The following is a 16,796-nucleotide window of genomic DNA, read 5'->3' on the forward strand; positions in this document are numbered from 1 at the left end:
CCACGGCGACGTCACGCGCACATCGCCACGGCGACGCTCCGTTTGTGCTTATTTACACTTTCTGAATTCTCACCCAACATTTTGCGCGGTTTAAAAATCGGTTCGGAACCGCCGAGGCAAGCCCCACCGGCGGCGAATTCGCCGCTTTTGTAGCGTTCAGACAAAAGGTTTCCCGTTAAAAAAAACAAAAAAGGACGGAAGAAAAAAAAAGATCCAAAAGGTAAATGTTAAACTTGCTCTTTGCTCATTTCTCTTCCCTTTTTTTTTTTTTGTTCTTCCCGCAGAACGCCGTGCGGCACAATCTCAGCCTGCACAAGTGCTTCGTCCGCGTGGAGAACGTGAAGGGGGCGGTGTGGACCGTGGACGAGATCGAGTACCAAAAGAGGAGGTCACAGAAGATAACGGGGTACGCCCCCCCCCCCCTTCCCCACCCCCACCCCCCCACCTATCGCTCTCTTTCTCTCTCTGAGATAAGCCAATCGGAGAGAGCGGCCACACAGTCACAGGTTGCTGGAGAAAGCGGTCCTTCCTTCCTTCTCTTTTTTTTGCGCTGCGATTGTCCTGTTCCTTTCTTTCACCGTTTCATTGGGCATTTCCCTTTTCATTTCCTAACACTGTCGCTTTGATCTTTCTACCCCCCCCCCCATAACTCCTGTTTATGTGTTTGTTTGACCTCTCTTAATTACCCCCTGCCTACTTTGCATATTCCTCCATTAGTAATATACCGATTTCCTTTGTTTTTCAGTTTTTTTTATTATTAGTATTATAATTTGGTGCATATTTTTATCCTCCAGTCAGGAATTGGGCGCTGTGCCAAACTGCAGCTCCTTTGACGCGAGTCTTACTGACACTGCAGTTGTGTTTTGTGCTCAGTGACAGGGAAGACGTGGGCACTGTTTCACGCAAGTTTTTGTCAAAGTGCACTGCGATCCCTAACAATATAAGCTTTTATCTTCTCGGCGGGAGCTGGTGAATTAATTGCTCTGTCTTTCTGAGGGAAGTCGAGCGCACATGAATGAGCGATGACAAATGTCTTTTTTGCTGCGTCTGATTATTTCTGCTTTTTTTCTTTCTTTTTTTATTTCGGGATTCCCAGGAGCCCCACGTTAGTCAAGAACCTTCCGTCCAGCCTGGGCTACGGAGCAGCGCTTAACGCCAGCCTACAGGTAAACGCCTCTCCTCCAGGTGCTTCCCCCCCCCCCCCAAAAAAATACAGCGTTTACATCCGGCGTTTTACAGTAACGCCTCAGCGTCCTTTCACAAGTCTGGCTCCCAAACCCTCCCCTAAAAATGCGGTTTTTGGTGGAAGGGTGGCGAACAGACTACCGTCGAACCGCCCGGTGTAAAGGGCGAGTGGCCTGCCTTTCTCAGAGTGGTCAGCTCTGGATCAGACCTGGAGAAGTTGTGTGAAACTCCGGCCGTCTGCTTTGCATGTGTGAGAGGCAAGAAGGACACCCTGTGGCAGAGATGGGAACCTGCTTTTTTTTTTTTTTCTTTCTCTCTTTCCTCAGAGCCGAAACCTTAGATTGATAGCAGCCTTTGCTCATGCAAGTGGATTTGCATTAATATTTATCCCGTCTGTCATAAATGATTTGGCATCAGAGCAACAGTATGCGAGGCGCTCGTGGCGAAAACTTTAAAATTTAATTACTGAATATAATTTTTATGTGCGAGAGGCGAAATGTCAGGACTTTTTTATTTTCAGGTAAAGTTTTGCTCATTTTAATAGTCATGAAGCAGCTTGTTTTTAAGTGTAAATTGCAGGTTCACTGGCCTTGTCATGAGAAGAGAAGCCATTCCATTAAGACCGAAATTATGCAGAGCCTTAATGACATGGTCACTGCTGATATATTTCACTCCAGAATTTCCTGGAGGTGGTTTTTAGTCTAAGGGTCAAAGGGGAGTTTTTGCATGTGTGTTGTAAGTCTGAGGTAGTATTGTGTGGTAGTCGTATGCAGGACTTCAAAACCCATCTGGTTGCCAGGTTAACATGAACTTGAACTCAAGTGCAGTTCATTAGTGGATGGGCTCTGGTTACTGCTGTTTGCATTGCTGTTCCACATGTTTGTAAAGATTTTACCTGAAATGGGCGTTTTCTCTGTGAGCAGTCCACCCAAACATGATAATCGGCGTGGTAGTTTGGGAGATAACTGGAGGTCAGTGTCATAAATACAGAGGCACAGTGTATCAGTTGTATGGTGACACAATTTTCATGTGTTTGTGTGTGTGTGTGTGTGTGCGCGTACGCATGTGTGTGTGTGTGCGTGCGTGTGTGTGTGTGTGTGTGCGCTCTAGGCTGCGCTGGCGGAGAGCAGTTTACCGATGCTGGGAAACCCGGGCCTGATGACCAGCAGTTCGACGGGCCTTTTGAACTGTACCTCAGGCCTGCTGCAGTCCCCCACTGAAGACCTCAACGGCTCCCTGGATCACCTGGATACCAACGGCCACTCCAGTCCTGGGTACTCACCACACGCCCACATGTGAGTGACACTCTTTTAACTCTACACTGCACTCAGCTTTAACTCTACACTCACATTTAACACTACACTCACCTTTAACACTACACTACACTCACCTTTAACACTGCACTACACTCACCTTTAACACTACACTACACTCACCTTTAACACTACACTACACTCACCTTTAACACTACACTCACCTTTAACACTACACTACACTCACCTTTAACACTGCACTACACTAACCTTTAACACTACACTACACTCACCTTTAACACTACACTACACTCACCTTTAACACTACACTACACTCACCTTTAACACTACACTACACTCACCTTTAACACTACAGTACATTCACCTTTAACACTACACTCACCTTTAACACTACACTACACTCACCTTTAACACTACACTACACTCACCTTTAACACTACACTACACTCACCTTTAACACTACAGTACATTCACCTTTAACACTACACTCACCTTTAACACTACACTACACTCACCTTTAACTCTACAGTACATTCACCTTTAACACTGCACTCACATTTAACCGTACACTTATCTTTAACACTACACTACACTCACCTTTAACACTGCACTCACCTTTACCACTACATTCAGCACTTGGCTTTAAAGATACACTACAGAACATTCATCTTTTGTGCTGTACTGACATTCCTATTAACACTGAACTTTGCACACACACACACACACACACACACATTACATTGAGCTCACTTTCGACAATACATTACAGTTACTCGCAAAACACTACATTATGATCAGCTTAACTCTACACTCACTCACTCGCAACACTACCCTGCAATGGGCTTTAGCAGATCATCCAGACCTGACTGTATCTATGACACTCCCACCTTATCACTGCACTCTGCAGTCAGAGAGGACGGCTCAGAGAATATTCCAGAACTCCTCTTTCAACTGTCCTCATTACCTGCAAGCAGTGCCAAATTATACATATTCATACGGAGCAATTTACCCTAAGGAGTTATAAGGACATCCTTTTTTTCCTTGTTTGTCAGTCGTTTATGTGGACATTCTTTCAAAGCAGCGTGTATTAAAACACATACACTTTATTACGCATTTAAAGAAATGAGGAACGACAAATCTATAAATTGGTAGTAAATAAGGCCTCACTTTTAATTACTCCGGTGTCTGCATTGTAGGGGTTTAGATGTTATATTTTATGCAAGACGGTTCCTATTAATATTTAGCAGCTAACTGTATCATTAATTACTTTAAAATCTTTGCCTTTCCATCTTTTTTAATGGAGCAGAGAGAAGAGGACTATTAAAAATTAATGTCTTGTGGGTTTCAGAAATGTGTGTGTAACGAATGTCTCTCCCTAATCAGTGATGTCAGACACGGCAGACACGTGACTGCTTTGTGTTTACCAAACGGGGGGGTGGGGGGGGGGGGGGGCGTGACTGGAGGGGTGGGGGGCTTGATGTGCTGGGGTCTGTTTGGAACACTGCACTCCCTCTTTAAAACCAGCCTCAACCATTTATCCTCATTCCTGTCCAATGATGTGTGTCTCAGAAATAGATGATCTTGTAACGGCCATTTTCACATGGACACAGTCCTAACGTCAGCTGGAAGGCTCCACTGCTGCTTTACTCCTCATCTTACATCCTGGGCAACTGCTGCCTAATAATAATAATAATAATAATAATAATAATAATGCATTGTCTTGATAGTCATTACGTAGATTAATAGGTGTATTATTGTATGTTATCAGAGTAATATACAGTGTTGAGTTTAGAGTTTAAGGGGTTTTTGGTGTAAAATGAGAGGAGCAGGATAGGGACTGAGGCTTTAGCATCAGACGGCAGCACTGAGGGCGTTCCTCCCCAGGTTAGTAAAGTTTTAATAACAAACAACAAGCGGCCCCTCAGCGGGCACACGGACGCCCCGCTCCGCTAGCTCTCCGCGCCCCTCACACACCCGCAGAGCCCTCAAAATGGAAGAAGTGTGTTCGGAGAGAGCGGCCGCTTCGGAACGCCTTAAATAATGCACCGGGCCTAATGAAGCCGGAGAGCAGAACGCATACGAGGGACGCAGCCACAAAGGTGGAAAAGAACTACATTACCCAGCCCAACCCACAGTCAGACAGATCTCTATCTCTCCTCCTCCACCCTTAGAGGTTAATGCCGTCAGCCGAGAAGCTAGCCACAGACTCTGCTGGCGTTTTCCTGGGTGTCCGACATCCCTATGAGTACGGCGAAAGGGTGTAATACCTGGACAGGCCTGGAAATTTAGACAAATACAGCATATGGATTCAGGAAGGCTTCTGTTAAGAGTTGTCATCGCAGTGCACAGTACATGCGTGTGAATTTGAAAGTTTGTCAGTTAAAATGGATTACCTTGGAGCTAGGTTGATGGATCAGGGTTTTTTTTGGGGGAGCGGGGGGTAAATGTGTTATGAGGCAGCACCCTCGCCAGGTTCAGTTTCCGGGGTCTGGGAATCACCACGGCGACGGGTTTGGCAGGTTTGGCGGGGTCGGCGCGGCGGTTCGTACGGGAAGCCAAGCTGGGCCGGCGGCCGTTACCGAGCGCTCCCCGCCTCGCCGTTAAAATAACAGCGCCGGCGAGAGAGAGAGCGAGACCGCTGGGGCGCTCGCACGAGCGAAACCCACCCGCGCTCCCTCGCCTCCGTCTTCAAAGATGGAGAAAAGAAAAACGCCGCTGGTGTTTTTAAGAGTTTCCAGATGCCAGCGCAGATGCGCTCCTTCCCCGCTCAGCGTCACCGACGTTACGCTCATCGCACATTCATAACTCCTCACATTTATTCTTTTTAATTTTTTTATTTTTTACCTTTAATGCATATCCCCCCCCCCCCCCCCCCCCCCCTCACCGCGCGCCAGGGCTCCCCCCCGCCGTCCCCCTCCCCTCTGCCGGCGGTAATATCCGCGACGCGCGCGGCTTTCTCCCGATGACCGCGGAGAGAGGCCGAGCCGCTCGCCCTGCCGGCGCCTGTCATTCCTGGCCTGTGATTGGATTGTGCGCCGTTCCTCCTTCAATTATGCACCTTTCCTCATTACAATACACGGCTAATGACGATATTTGCAGCCCGGGCATATCTCTGCGTGATTGCTGGTAATAATCCCGGCATAATATGCACGAGTCTCGGTCCAATTGCAGTTATGAATTCAAAGATACATAGCTGGCATTTATTTCTGACTTCATAATGCTCGCTACTCATTAAATGCTAAATGACTCATCCAGACATCTTAATACAGTGTAAAGTAACTGTGAGAACTAATCATCTTTTTCCTGCCTTTTTTTTTCCTTTTTTTTTTTTTTAAACCACGCCAGCATGTTACTGATTTATAATTAATGCAAATTAAAGCTGTAAGCTATGCTTTTCGCATTAGGGGGACGGCTTGGCATGCTTTATGGCCGCTGCAGCCACCGCACGGTCCCCCCCTCATTTATCTGTCTTTAATATTTTTAAGTACATATCTGTGGGATTGTTTGTTATTGTATGATAAATATCGGTGACAGCGCTCCTAGAAAGCTTTCTCTGTCACGGGGCTCCAGGGACCTTATCGCGCTGAAGACTATTTACATCTCCGCTCCCCTGTTCATTTCTTTAAAAAGTTAATTGTGAGGGGGGGAATCAAATTTAGGCCCGGAGTAATTACATTTATGATACGAGTGGAAGTGCTTAAAAATTAATTCAATAATATTGCCGAACCATTAATGCATTTTCATATAGCGCTAGGGCTTTTTTTGTTAAGTTTCCTTAATGCTTAACCCATAACGTGTTCCTGGATAAATCCTACAATCTGAATCCTGTTCAGTCTTCTCTCGCTTTTCTGTGGCTTGGGGGGGGGGGCGGGGGGGTTGTTTATCGTGTTACCCCATTTCAGCTCCTCTTCTTCAAAATGGCAGGGAATTCTGGGTAATTGGCCAGGGTGCTGAAAAGGCAAGCCTATCCGTGCCCAACAAGATCTGAATAATAAGTTATTTTGCCATAAATATTAAAGTAATCTGTACCTTTTAAAATTCTTTTCAAATTCAAAGGTGTCCCTGTCATTGATACATGTAGCCCAGGAGAAAGCTGCCAGACACGTTCTGATACAGAGACTGTACTTGATAAAGATCCCCCCCCCCCCCCACACCCCACCCCCCCTCGAGATCCACTGGGATTCCCTGATGCATCTAATGTGTCAAAAATAATTAGGTTTTGTCAGATTTATCATTGTAGCGCAAACCTTAGCCTGGGTAGGCCCCGATCATGTTGAGCCTTGTTTGTGTGTGACAGCGTTATTATTCTTGTTAGTCGCCCACTTCCTCTTCCTCTCAGTTTTCTCGTCGGGAAATTTCTGCCCGGCTCGACGCGTGTCCCTAACCCCTGTTTTTTTCCCCCGCACTTATTGACAGTGGGTAAAGATATTCACTCATTTAGAGTTAAAAACATGCATCATCATGTCTGAGTGAACTGGCCGGGCTGAAGGTGATTAATGACAGAGTCGGTTCCAGGTTTTCCTCTCGAGGAGGCATCTCGTCCCTGCATATTAATGGCAGATGGCCATTTCTATTAACAAGATAAAAAAAAAAAAAGAGAGAAGAAGAAGCAAGGCTCCACTGGCTTCAGGGGTAAAGAGATGAGAAATTCTCCATTATTTATAAATGCTATTTTTTAACCAGGTGTCATTGGTAAACTCTCCAGAGCTACGCGTGACCCCTCGCTGTTCTTGCTTTTTTATTTATTTATTAATTTTTTTTGCGCTATTTTTATATTTATTTTTACGGCTTATTTCTGTACTTGGACTTGCAGTTGAATAGCTGTGTTAATCTTCTCATTTTTACTGAGGGGAAAAAGACAACAAATTAACGATAATTATCTATACTAAAATATACATCTAAAGATGCACACGCATGCACACACACACACACACACACACGATTACACACACACACATGCGCACACACACGTGCACACACACACACACACACCGCGGTTATGAATGCCTCCACTGGCCCAGTCCTGCATTGTCTCTCTCCAGCATTTCTAATTACCTTTTATAAATAGCAGCGTGAAAAAGTATGCGATCACAGGCCGACGAAATGCCAGCGAACCTTGTAAGCAAACATTTCAATAATTTATGAAAGGATACCCCTGATTTTCCCCATTAAATCCTTCGGAGAGGAGCTACGAGCAGCTCACTGCTCTGTCAGGAGACGGGGCTACGGCTGGCATTCCTAATGAGTGCGGAAGCCATTTTGGTTCTTGCTTTCCCTTCTGTAATTGTCTCTTGGTGCGTTTTGAGAAAATCTAAATTCAGCTGTGTGCTATTCAAGCTAGGTGACATAGAGCCTGTTTTTATATATATATATCGCATCAACATTACCTGTTTCTCAGTGTTTCCCATTTTCAAGGTTTTGTACATAAATAAAAAGCGTGCGCTGTCCATTCCAGGCGGTCATTGTTTCGTGACTTTGCGACTAATAAAGTTTATTCCAAGCCCAGAACAGGAAATCTTGTCTAATGCAGTAATGATGTTTTTCTCATTTCTTGAGAAGTTGGCCTTTTTTGAGTTGCTGGCGATCTCCCTGATCCGACCATAACGTGTGAATGCTTTATGTTTTTCTACAGGCCGCCCATTCACGTCAAAGAAGAGCCGCTAAACATGGACGACGAGGATTGCCCGATGTCGTTAGTGACGACAGCCAATCACAGCCCAGAGCTGGACGAGGACAGGGAGCTGGAGGAGGGGAATTTGTCGGAGGACCTGGAGTGACGGTTTTTCGGGACATACGGCAGACTCGAGGTCTGCTCGCCGGACCCACACCACCACCAATAATACCCCACAGAGTTTAACTGTGACTATTTATTGAGCATGCATCACGGAGACTGCCCGAAGGAACTCTTTCCGAAAGCCCTTTGGGATACAGAAAAACGACAGGGGGCACAGACTGCTCGCTTTTTAACCCACAAAGACTTTCATTCCTTATAAACTCAGAATGGCCTGGCCATATTCGAGGGGGGGAAGAAAAAAAACAAACAAACACATTTGGCGATATTACTATGGGCTCATGTGCTGAACAACAACAAAAAAAAGGAGGAAGTGTGTTCTGTAGAAAGCTAATGGCCTCATATACTGCCAAAAATAGTTTTAGTTTCATTCAGTGTGAATTTCAAACATACAGTAGTTGTTGCTAATAGAGACAATTGCTGGTCCAATTCAAGTTGTTGCTCTTAAATCATTTGCACAGGAGTAGTGTCAGAAATTAGCACCACAGCCTGTTTGTCGCTACATTATATTGACCAGTATTTAATTTTTTTTTTTCCATTAATTCGTTAAATTATAATTTTGGCACCACCAACTGTAAATGACATTTGTTTAGTCACCAACAAAACAGAATCACTGTATCAGACTGTTGCAACTGTCCAAAAAAAAGAAGAAAAAAAGTGAAAAAAGTAGGCTTCCAAGTCTCTGTTTGTGCTGAAATGTAAGATATCATGCTAAGAAGTAACTGTCTGTGCAAGTACCATAAGTGGGGAAAAAATGCATTTCTGCATAATGATCTGTTACTGTTCTCTTTACCTCCTCGTTCTAAAGCTTTGTCTACCTGCAAACAGTCAAAGGCAACAGCTAGAAACCAAAGCCAACCTCTATCAATGGCCAATAACTCTTTAACAGAAGCAGCAGGCTGATCTGTGGCTTTAATGAGTACTAAAAGAAGCTTTCCAGGAACTACCTTCTTATTAATAACCTCTGGGATCGTTTGGTTTAGCCCTGTACAAAGAAAATTGATGTGTAATTTGATAAGTTGTAGAGGGTCCGCCCGGATTGCAGAAGAGGCCCCACCACCTCTCACGGCTGGAGGAGAAAGGGGGTGGGAACCACAACCAGAACCGCAGGGGGGTGGGGAGCGGATTTGGGGGTCGGACATTGGTGGAAGCAGCTGTGTGTGGATCACGAAGAACTCTGACCAAAATAACATTTGTGTATTTAATGGAAGTGCAGAATCTGTATTGTTGTTTTAAAAAGATAATCCTGATTTGATTTTTTTTTTGTATTTGTTTTTTATTTTTTTTTTATTTGCAGTTTCCCATTTTGTCCGTTTTCTAATGAATATTCTAATGTCAGTGGTACTGTCTTGTATGTGATGTCCTTTTTCCTTTTTTAAAAAAAATTCACAGCCGTAATAAATGAAACCGAAAAACACCGTAACCAAACATTAAACAATCTAGTAAAGCCAAATAACAATAATAAATAATAATAATAATGAATAAAAATGATAATAAATAATAATAATAATGATATCAAGTTGATAGGAAATGGTCTGGCTTGGTTAGAGTAAATGCAAAGAATACAGTCATTGTAGGATAAGATTTCAAGGAAGAAAATAACCTTTTCTAGGTGATATTTGCTTTGTACCATTGTGACGTTACTGAGTAAAGATTCATGCATTGCTTAGTGTCTATAAAGATTAAGTTCACTAGAGCTGTGGATTAAAACATGTTTCTTATCTATACCATGTAACTGTTAATTAACACTTAAGACATTTGTAATTTTACAATGTTTTGGACATAAGTGAAAGATAACAGTAGTCATTGCTAAAAAGGGTATTTGATTTATATCAGTGAATGTCATCTAGAAAAGTGGACGTGTTGCTTTAATGGTTATTTCTGTTTTCAGTCAAACCAAAGTTACACAAAATTCTGCCTCTGCTTTGGGATAGTAAGGCTAACAGTACACTCCCTTCAAAAGATGCACACCATCCAAATTTACCTATGCTGGCTGTCCTGCTTCATGTTTTGCTGAACGTACCAATGCATATGAGTTTTATAGCAATTGGTAGAAAAATGCGTCACATTGCATTCAAAACAAATAATGTGCAACAGCTTTTTTTCATATGAAAACACACTGCACACGCATTTGTTTATGGAGTACCATGCCAAACCCTTTTCATATTTACTTCATCTCCCTCAACCAAGGGACCTCACGACCTGTATATGGTTATTGCTTTACTAACAAGACGAGGAGGCTGCTAGACACACACACGGACACACACACACTGTACACACACAAACGCACGCACACACAAACATGCACACACATACACGCAACACACCGGTTCCACAGGGTGGAGCAAGGTCTTGCAACAAATTGCTTATTCTTTGCTGGAGTCAGCAGACACGTTGTATTTAAATAAAAAATGTGCGTCTACCATGCCAAATATGAGGACAGAAATGTTGTACAAGAAGAGTTCTCCCACGCACCCAAAAAAGTCTTTTTTTAAAGGTTCTACCTCTGCACAAACAAATTCAGAACAAATTTGTCAGATTGCACGAGTTTGAATGCCACAATAGCAGTTGCATTTTATTACACTTGTCTGTCGGACAAGGGCAAGAGATGGTTTACATGCCCAATGTCATAACTGGGAGATTTGCATTGTCATGGGGTTGTCTTCAAACATTTGTAGAGTGATAATTAAAAAAAAAAAAAAAAAGAATTCCTATAAGGGAATATTGTGTTTTCAAATGCATGTCTAAAAATACTTTGGTGGACTGGAAATAAAGATGAATAAAAAAACCTTGTAATATCCGTCATCAGGAACCTGACCCTATAAGTGTACAATGTTTAAGTATGCATACCTCAGTTAATCTGTTTTTGGGAAGGAAAGGTAGTCTTCGGCCACAGAATGCTTATAACTTGTAGATTTTGCATGGGGTTTTTTTTGTAAAGAAACACAAAAGAACAAAAAAATAAATAAAAAGATGAAAAAAAGAAAAAGAAAGAAATGTTTAAAATAGCTGCTTGCACATGATACCAGAGAAACCTCCTGAAACTGCGGTTTGCTTCTTCACTAGAGATTAGGTTCGTTGGGTTTTTTTTTTGTTTGTTTTTCTTTTTCTTTTCTTGAGATGCTCTGTCTGTATTTTGATAATTGTGCATATTATGTAAAAATGTTGGTGGACCCATAAAATGATCAGACTTTTTTTTTTTTCTAAGAAAAAAAGAAAAAAAAAAAAGAACAACGTTGCTTTTCTGCATTTCATGAATTTTGACTCCTCTGTCATTTGCTTGCTAAGGATAGCAAACCCGCTTTTTTCTGCATCTGCTTTTGCGTAGCTGTTGTAAGGCTTTAAACTGATATGTGTATTTATGCTCGTATTTCTGTGCATACCTTATGAAGCATTATGTCTGGCGATGAGTCCTGTATCCTTCTTCTGCTGTCATTCGCTAATGATCGGGAATACGATGCCCTGTGTATACAGTAAAAATTTGAACTGTAGCGGAAAAAAAGAAAAAAAAAAACATCTGTTTATGTATTTGGTGGATACCCTTTTTGTTTATTTAACCTTTGCTGAGGTAAACTGATTTTTGATACTTTTCATTACCGTGTACCGTGTCCATATCTTGAATTCTCCGACATTAGAAGTCATGGTTGAGAATTGTAACAGCTGTTATTTGTTCTGTATTCATGGCTTTTCACTGCTGAATTAAATAAAGGACCAAAAGTAGGATTTTTGAAAAGCAACTGTCTACCTCCAACATCTGGGAGTTCTAAGTTTTTTTGTACATATAGCAGATCCTCCCCCTCCCTTCTTTCTCTGCATAGCCACAATCGTGATTATGTAGTGGCCATTAGATTTTTATGTGATTTAAATAAATTCATTGCAGGGTTCTGCTGTTTGGGGGGGAAAAAAAGAAAAAAAAAGCAATTCAATTTTTATGGATGCTTTTTAAGCTTTTGTCCAAACCACCACCACCTTGAGTTTTTTCTTCAGATGAGGGACGGGGACTTGAGGAAAGGGTGCCCAGACCACCGCGTCTATAATGGGTCGTGGCCACGGGTCCGTGCGACTCTTTGATCAAGACCGACGAGGCCAAGAAGCGGTCACTCGAAAGGTTGTGGGGGAGAGCCCTCTCTGTAGAACTGGGATCCCTCACCCCCCCCCCCCCCCTCCCCCTCCCCCAGCCTCCCAACTCCACGGCTGGCTTTTTACCCACAAGGCACCAGTTCCCAGGCACTAAATGGTGTGCGGGGTGTGTTTACTGTGGTGTACGTCCAACGGTAGCATGTCGAATCCGCGCAGCGGAAATAATGCTCTTTAGCCACCCCATGCATAAAAAAACAGTGCGGCGTCTTGCGTTGGGACACCATTGCGATCAGAATTGCCTTTCTGGTGGTTGTTACTGCTTGGCACCAGGGGCCATGTATGACGGTATACAAATTACACTTCTGTGTATTTTGGCCATTTACAGAATCTGAATGACATGTTTTTAAAAGGAAGAAGAAAAGCGGAGGCAGAAAGAGCTTGTATCCGGCAAAGTACTTTATTCTGTAGCCGTGCGAAGGAAAGGCATAGAATTTAAATGGGGGAGAAAGCCTTCAACAGTACTTCATGTAGATATGCTATTCAAACAAAGTACTTGCAAAAAGGAGAGTCTTGAGCTTAGTTATCAGGTTTAGATCAGCTATTTGTGTTTGCTCCTGAGTGAGTAAAGTAAAAGGAGTTTTCACAGAGCCAACAAAATCCACTTTATTATCTTGCCTGTTGTTCTGTGCAGAAATATCAGTTGGTCCAACTATTCTCTGTCTCTCTATCTCTTTCTCTCTCTCTCTCTGTCTCTCTATCTCTTTCTCTCTCTCTCTCTGTCTCTCTATCTCTTTCTCTCTCTCTCTCTGTCCCTGTCAAAAACATTAGCATTCCTACTCAAGCAATAGTGATACGTTTGGCATTACCCTTTGACAGATATACTCATCCTAATCTCAGACATGATGCTCGGTTTGATATCACATATGATGCTCATCCTGATATCAGACATGATGCTCAATATGATATCAGACATGATTCTTATTCTGACATCGGACATGATGCTCAGTTTGATATCAGACATGATTCTTATTCTGATATCAGACATGATGCTGGGTTTGATATCAGACATGATGCTTAATATATCAGACATGATGCTGGGTTTGATGTCAAACATGGATGCTCGGTTTGATATCAGACATGATGCTCAATATGATATCACATGATGCTGGGTTTGATATCAAACATGATGCTCGGTTTGATATCAGACATGATGCTCATCCTAATCTCAGACATGATGCTCAGTTTGATAACAGACATGATGCTTGGTTTCATAAACACGAAGCTCAGCCAGATATCAGACATTCTGCACGGCCTGATGTTTTTTTGCCCTGCGCCGAGCCGTGTAGATCGTCTGACACGCACGCCTGTCACGCCCTTGTTCTGTACTGCAAATGTTTGTGCGCTCAAGTGAGGAGGCAAACACGCGCCTCAGCATGAACCTGTGTCCTGCACAACAGCAGAGAACTCACAAACATCGCAGCGAGCGCCGAGCCGCCTTCAAAGCCAATGGAATAACAGCGCGCCGCCGGTTAGCGTTATCCGTAAGCCACGGTCACTGCTTTTCATTTACTGCGCAATGATGAGAAAACAGTGTGATGTTTTTATTTATTTAGTTCGGTTGATAAATGGAAAAAACATCAGTCTGTGGGATAATGTAGAAATAAGTGAGTTTCAATTCAAATATCACTGAAGCAGAAATGTTAAGTATTTGTGTGACAAAGAAATGTGACCATATGTACTCACTGAACAGCAGTGATTATTCACAGTAATGGCTGATAAAATATATATAAAATGTGCAAAATATAGTATTTATATGTGTATAATGATATTCAGCCTTATGAAATTCAAACTGCTGCTTTGTGCACTCTGTCTGTGCCTCCAAGTTTCAGGTGTGACACAAGGATGCAGAGCAGTAAAGAGCAGAACACACATCTGTGTAAAACACAAATTGCGTAGAGCACACACTTCTGCGTAAAACACACTCTGCCTAGACACACACACTGCATGAAACATACACTCTACTTAGAACATACATTTCTGCGTAAAACACACTGCGTAGAACACACACTTCTGCATAAAACACACATTGTGTAGAGCATACACTGTGTAAAACACAAACTCTGCATAGAAACAAACACTGCATAGAACACACATTCTGTGTTGAACCCACACTTTACATAGAAACCCACACTGTGCGTAGAACACACATTCTGCTTGGAAACACAAGACGCTATCTGTGCAGAACACACACTCTGTCCCTGTGTGTTTCCTGTGTACAGAGGAAATTAGGCCAGTGATCATGGCCACTGTGTGTTTTTTTGCCTCTCACATCAAAAATTTAAATGCTCATTTACATTTGGATAACACATTAACAACATGTCTAACAATAGATTTTTTTTTTTTACGCATGGGAAGGACGTGTGGTGACATATTTACCTTATTGAGGCTGAAATATGAAAACATCTGGATTTTTGAAAATGAAATCATTTTTTGGTCTGGTAACAGAATTGCACATTTACTATATCATCAGGGCCATATGGACTCAGCTGGAAATCCAATCAGCCATTTTATTTAATAGCAAAATCACTGAATGCCTCCATTTGCACATATTTTTGGAATCACATAAAAAAATCACATTCTTATTGTTTATTAGTCAAAATTATGTTCCTCCTTGCCTGACAAGGGGTGTCTGTTCTCCAAAATTACTTCACCCCTGGGCTGTGAAATTGGCTACTAAATGCTCCGTGGCGATAGCGTCGCTAATTGAGATCATCATTATTATGCAGTAATTGCGACTCCTGAAAAGTGCGTCTTAAATAATTTGCATTGCTCTCGAGTTGATATTGGACGCACTGAGAAATAATTGCATAGCCAAGAGGCACGTTTGAGCGCAGAGCCCACGTTCCTCTTTCTTCCGAGCAATGTGTAGCATTAGCCTCGTCTCGCGCGCCTGTTCTGGCCGCTTGTCGTTTCTGCCGCGTGCTGTGTCTCGTTAACTGCACTTAATGTTAAATATCAATATTATTTTTTGCTAGTCTGGACATGTATAATGTACAGTTACAGGTGAAAACATGCCATTTCTGTTTTATTTCCTAAATTCACACTTAAATAATAGTAAATATAATAAAATCAGGGCAGATCCATCCACTGGTGATTAATTGTGTTTATTTGTTACACATTGTAGAGGAAGGACTTTGCAGACAAAATTAATTAAGCAGCTTTTATTTACATTTCATTTACATATAATTTATGTTTTAACAGATGATCAATATTTGTGACTTGTTTGGTGTAAACAAATGATTATAAGAGCATTTAGAAAAAATAAAATAAAATACAAAGATTTTATAGATATTGTTACTTTGCATTGGGGATAATAATCAAGACTTGCATGGATGTATTGTGTGTAACTAAACATGCTCAGTACAAAATGCAAGTTCATATTTTTGCACAGTAAAAAAGGAAGCACCAGCACAGTGTGATTTGAAACTGCTGATCTTCCTGAATTTGTGCCCACAGTCCATGGCTCACCTCTTCTACACAGTCCCGTATTAATATGGTAATGATGGAAATGGATTTTTTGTTCATTGTAATGAGGCATTTTACCTCTAATTTTTCCTTAAGCTGTTTACAAAAAACCTTTTTAATATAATGTTGCTCTCAGTGACCACAAGACTACAAGAAAATAATCACAAAACAAGATTAAATCTTAAATTTACAATCTCATGTGCACCATACACAAAATGATTTTTAATTTTTTTTTGTAAAACCTAAGTTGATGTGTGTAAGTGGCTGAAATGAAATAAAAGAAGGAGTCCTGCTATCAGGATTCATCCATTTCATGGGAATCCGATCAAGACCTAATTGCCAATTCATCGGAGTTTATTAAAAAAGAGATTTCAATTACGTACAAGCGTTGAATTCTGACGTACCAAATTAAATTAGGACACTTGATTGTATCTCTGCCTTAAATCTAGACATTTTTGAAAATCTCCTTTCCCCCCCCCCCATACCCGTAACTTCTAAAGGAGAACTTTCTCTTCGGTTAGCCCTCTAAAAACCCAGCATTAAGGAGAAATAGTAGGTTAAATCACTTACTGAAGATTTTTTAATGACATTTCAGTGTTCCTCGTATAATTACTGCTCATCTAAGATATCCTGTAATGATGTTGGACAGTCTCGGTTCAGGCTCACTGGCTTGCTTCATTAGCATGTCACTCCCATTCCACATCACAGGGTTTAATTGTAATGCGGAATATGTGGAGCTCTCCACAGAAGTCTAATCAAAGTGGATCCACTTGTATTATTAATATCAGAAATCAGTCCACTTGCTATTTTTATAAATAAAAGAATACAGATACATAAATCAGCTGTCATTTATTAGTGCGTTACTGGCACGAGCAGTCCTTCCCCCCCGTTCCTTAAGATTGTTTTCATCGAGATTGAAAAAAGCATTAAATATACATACT

General features: G+C 41.9%; 1 protein-coding gene across 9 annotated transcripts in view; it reads left to right on the top strand.

Annotated features, from left to right (window-relative positions):
* foxp2 (forkhead box P2) overlaps positions 1-11,984 on the top strand; it is a 146,965-nt gene extending 134,981 nt beyond the window's left edge. For 8 of the 9 annotated variants that reach the window (XM_035426168.1, XM_035426167.1, XM_035426169.1 and 5 more), the window contains 4 exons: positions 285-406; positions 1,097-1,166; positions 2,296-2,480; positions 8,092-8,236. In XM_035426168.1, the coding sequence (XP_035282059.1) occupies positions 285-406; positions 1,097-1,166; positions 2,296-2,480; positions 8,092-8,236 (522 nt within the window). Of the gene's footprint in view, positions 1-284; positions 407-1,096; positions 1,167-2,295; positions 2,481-8,091 lie in introns of all 9 variants that reach the window. The other variant, XM_035426164.1, reaches the window with a different exon arrangement.
* Positions 11,985-16,796: the final 4,812 nt, after the last annotated feature.

This window comes from Anguilla anguilla, chromosome 7 (genome assembly GCF_013347855.1).
Source record: "Anguilla anguilla isolate fAngAng1 chromosome 7, fAngAng1.pri, whole genome shotgun sequence".
Lineage (NCBI taxonomy): Eukaryota > Metazoa > Chordata > Actinopteri > Anguilliformes > Anguillidae > Anguilla > Anguilla anguilla.